Source organism: Tachysurus vachellii, chromosome 23 (genome assembly GCF_030014155.1).
Source record: "Tachysurus vachellii isolate PV-2020 chromosome 23, HZAU_Pvac_v1, whole genome shotgun sequence".
NCBI classification, from domain to species: domain Eukaryota; kingdom Metazoa; phylum Chordata; class Actinopteri; order Siluriformes; family Bagridae; genus Tachysurus; species Tachysurus vachellii.
The window spans coordinates 1,045,838-1,050,837 of NC_083482.1; the positions used below are offsets into that span (position 1 = coordinate 1,045,838).

The 5,000-nt window shown below is 43.5% G+C and overlaps 1 protein-coding gene across 1 annotated transcript in view; it reads left to right on the top strand.

The window, feature by feature from the left end:
- cntnap5b (contactin associated protein family member 5b) overlaps window positions 1–5,000 on the top strand; it is a 43,152-nt gene that overhangs the window by 10,723 nt on the left and 27,429 nt on the right. Inside the window, exons 2-3 of the mRNA XM_060858838.1 lie at window positions 3,061–3,171; window positions 3,895–4,088. Of these exons, the coding sequence (XP_060714821.1) occupies window positions 3,061–3,171; window positions 3,895–4,088 (305 nt within the window). The remainder of the gene's footprint in view (window positions 1–3,060; window positions 3,172–3,894; window positions 4,089–5,000) is intronic.

The window sequence follows — 5,000 nt, forward strand, 5'->3', positions numbered from 1 at the left end:
GTGGCCTATCTAGTGAACAGGGAGTGTGGTTTGGGACACACCCATGGTGGACTGATCTTAAGATGTTTCCATGGTTACTTGTATAACACATAAAATAATCATGATGTCATCTCGATAAATCATTTGTCAGTTATAAATAGTTGTCTAACTGTGATGGATGTTGTGTCCAACACCATTTACTCACCATTCATATGAATACTGTTGCTAGGCAACTATAACAGTCATCACTGAGCATAAGCTAGCTAATAACTGGGAATAGGTGGTAGCTAAATGTTCTAGACAGAAGAAAGACACAGAGGTGTAAAGAGTTCCTGAAAACATAATTGGATAAAAGTGTAGATACCTTACTGCAGAAATGTCTCCATTACAAGTCACCAAATCCAATACGACTTGAGTAAAAGTCTTAAAGTATCCAATTTTAACATTGAATATTTCACTGATGCTGATTGTGGGCTCAGAGATGCACTAGACCTCAACACCAAGTGTTATGTCAGTAAAACACAAGGAACAGATCCTTTGTACCTCCGGGTACTCCGGTTTCCTCCCCCGGTCCAAAGACATGCATGGTAGGTTGATTGGCATCTCTGGAAAATTGTCCGTAGTGTGTGATTGTGTGAGTGAATGAGAGTGTGTGTGTGTGCCCTGTGATGGGTTGGCACTCCGTCCAGGGTGTATCCTGCCTTGATGCCCGATGACGCCTGAGATCCGAGGCTCCCCGTGACCCGAGGTAGTTCGGATAAGCGGTAGAAAATAAATGAATGAATGAATTTTAAAGTCTAATTAAATATTAAGATCTGACTGCGATATGATTTACCCCTCAGTCTCAGACATGGCAATATGTTTATTCAACAAAAGCTGGTTCTCAAAGTTCATGGAATTTATTCTAGCTCTGGGTTTAAAATGAGGCCAGCGGTGCTAAAAAGTCCTTCACAGGCAGCAGATGCAGGTAACGGAGTGCTGAGTCTTAAAGATGGGAATGTTTTCAGGACACCCATGTGGTCACCAGCACATGACAGATAGCCATCAAGCACCGTTGAGCCTCATGTGGCTTGAAGAGATCCTCTTCCTCTGATGAGGTGGCATCACATGTAATCTGTGAGGTCTCCTCCATATTTCCCTTTATAAAGTCATGACCTATAATACAATACACGTGAATGTTTCTGAAACTATTTAAATGTCACATCAGTAACTGGGGCAGCTAGGAGCTAGGGCAGTGGTGTCCAATCTTACCCACAAAGGGCCGGTGTGGGTGCAGGTTTTCATTCACACCAAGCAGAAGCTACACCTAATTCCACCTGTTTAATCAGTTGTTCTTGGCTTTTAGTATAGACCCTGGTGTGGCTTCTGCTTGGTTGGAATGAAAACCTGCATCCACACTGGCCCTTTGTGGGGAAGACTGGACACTGCTGAGCTAAGGGATAGATGATAGGGAGTAGGGGATTGGGTATAGGGGCTAACCCTAACCCTAACCCAGGGCTAACCCTAACCCCTAACCCCTACTCCCTATCCCATAGCCCCTATCGGATAGGGAGTAGGGGCTATGGGATAGGGAGTATGGGATAGGGAGTAGGGGCTATGGATTAGGGGCTATGGAATAGGGAGTGGAGGGTGGGGAGATGGGATAGGGAGTATGGGATAGGGAGTAGGGGCTATGGGATAGGGGCTATGGAATAGGGAGTAGGGGGTGGGGAGATGGGATAGGGAGTATGGGATAGGGAGTAGGGGCTATGGGATAGGGAGTAGGGGGTGGGGAGATGGGATAGGGAGTATGGGATAGGGAGTAGGGGCTATGGGATAGGGAGTAGGGGATTGGGACTGGCAAACACAGTAATGTAAAATCTTAGGATTACTACTGAAAGAAACAAAGAAAGTTGTATTTTCTCTATAATCTCTCAGCAAAATACAGTGTGTGTGTGTGTGAGAGAGATTGTGTGTTTGTAAGTGTGTGTAAGAGAGTGTGTGAGAGAGTGAGTGTGTGGGTGTGTGAGAGTGTGTGTGTGTGTGTGTGTGTGTGTGTGTGTGCGTGTGTGTGTGTTCTGAGGTTTTTCAGAGCCAGAAAGAAAAGAGAGCTTGGATCGTCACCTTTGTATGACCTCACCTTATCCTTTAATCACCCTGCCCCCCCCCTCTCTCTCCCTCTCTCTCTCCCTCTCTCTCTCTCTCTCTCTCTCTCTCTCTCTCTCTGTCTCTCTCTCTCTCCCTCTCTGTCTCTCCCTCCCTGTCCCTCTCTCTCTCTCTCTCTCTCTCTCTCTCTCCCCCCCTCCTCCCCACATCTCCCTTGCTCCTTCTCCAAGTTTGGAATCAGTTTGCAGAGTTAAAGTGATGTGATTTGAGGTGTCACTCATTCTAAAGGCTCTGTAAAGGTTAATTAGCTGAGAACTCACGTCAGTTCAGAGCTAAAAGAGGACTGGAACGTGCCGTCAGCTGTCCGTCTCTCTGTGTGTGAAGCTCCCACGTCACTGAGAGGTGAATATATTAGTGTAAATCTGCCGTTTACAGAGTCGGGTTAGGAACAGGCTCTGAAGAGGAGTGTTAAAGCTGTAAAACACATCCAGACATCACGAGATATAAAATGGGTTAGAAAAAAGAAATGAAGAAAGTTCTGGTGATGAGAAAAGACTTGAACAGTGAAAAAACTAAGAAAAATTGACATTTGTAATTCATGTTTTATGTAAATTTTAGATGGAAGGAAGTTGGTTAATATTCAGAAAGTAAAAAAAAATTCAGATTGTTAAAAATTACATGACAGTAAAAAAAGAAAAAACAAAAAAAAGACTTTTTTAAACAGTTCTAATTTAAAGTAACGTAAATAGCTTAAATTCCTGAAAACTGTAAAATACAGACAATTTAAATGTAAGCAGTTTAAAGGGAAAAAATAATGAACTAAATTAAAAAACATGAGATTGTGGAAATTCAGGTTGCAGTAACTGAGTCTGTAAAATTTCAGCGTTATATATTTGCGACTTGCTGCCTAACGCTAGTTGTCTTTGCTAACGCTAACATGAGCAGTGTGTTGTGACGACTGTGAGATAAACACCAACATGTCACTTCCTCCTGCAGATCACTGTAACGCACCGCTGCTCACACTTCTTCCTCCCACATCGTTCCAGAGCTCCTCTGTCTCCTCACACAGACATGCTGAGTATTACGCTAAACTAAACAACAGAGAGGGTGAGTCAGCAGATCACACACACACACACACACACACTTATACACACACACACATACACACACACACACATACACACACTCATACACACACACACTTATACATACATACACACACACATACGCACACTCAAAAACATACACACATACATACATACATACACACACTCATACACACACACTCATACACACACACTTATACATACATACACACACATACACACACTCAAAAACATACACACATACATACATACTGTACACACACTCATACACACACTTATACACACACACACATACACACACTCAAAAACATACACACTCATACACACACACACACACACACATACACACACTCATACACACACACACTCATACACATACATACACACACACTTATACACATATACACACACTCATACACACACATAAACATACACAAATACTTATACACACTCACACACACACACACACACACACACACACACACACACACACACACAGAGGGTGATGATGGGGCTGATGATGGAGAGTTCAGTGTTCATCACAGTGAGCAACACACACACACACATACACACACTCATACACACACATAAACATACACGCACACACACTCACACACACACTCATACACACACATGCACACACACATGCAAACATATACACTCATACACACACACACACACACACACTAATATACATGTGTGCTTGTGTGTCTGTGTGTGTTAGGAGGTGGTGGTTGGAGGCCTGATCATACAGACCACCTGCGCTGGTTGCAGGTTGACCTGCATGAGAGGATGGAGGTCATCGCCGTGGCGACGCAGGGTGTGTTTGGCAGCTCTGACTGGGTGACCAGATACACACTGCTGTACAGCGACACAGGAAGAGACTGGAAACAGTACAGACGTGAGGATTACACTGGAGTGAGTCACTTCCTGCAAATTAATACACAGACAGACAGACAGATGAAAGAATTACTGCAAAGAATTCTAAACCGATTAAACAATCCTGATCATTTTACATAATCTAAAAGTTCCTCTAATAATTCTGATCATTTATGAAGATAACTGGACCAGATTTCTCTGGATCTTAAGGAGGTTCAGATGTCTAGATAAACTGGTAGCTGTCTCGCTCTCTGCGGCGGTGAAACCTCATTCGGTGGCTCAATTTCCTTCGTCTTTTTTTACCTCTCTCTCCTTTTACTCGTCTTATTTTGACAACTCTGGAATTGATCCGGAGTCGCTGGAGCCAGAGGTTGTTCTGCTTCCACGTAGAGAGGAAAAACAAACGGGCTTCACCTTCTCCTCAATCGATAGCAGACGTTTCATGGTTTTATCACTGGCTGGCTTGTTCCCTGTGGTGCTGACACTCAGACAGACAGACAGACAGAAGTGATGGAGTGAGGCAGAAGGACTGACTGGATTTACTCGTTATAGTTAAAGTGCTGTCGCCTTTTTTAGTCTGCGTCTCTGCTGGAGACGTCGAGACACTAATTGCTTCAGCAGAGACACTTTCTCTGCAAAAAAACTCTTTGAAGGTGTCGAGCTCTTAATTGGACTGGGACTGAAAATCACCAGGACGTTTTGGAAGACGTAAAGAGCTTCTTAACTTCACTTAGCTTCCGCAGGCTATGCTAACAGCGAGCTCCTGTGCTAACACACAGTCATGCTTCACAGTGGTATAAGAGCTTCCTGTTAGCTCTGCGTGTGTGTGTTTTTGTGTGTGTGTGTGTGTGTGTGAGAGTGTGTGTGTTTGTGATAATTAAACACTTTGTTTTCTTGACACTTTTTAAATCTAAACCTGTAAAATTTTTTTTGCTGGCATTTAAAATGGAG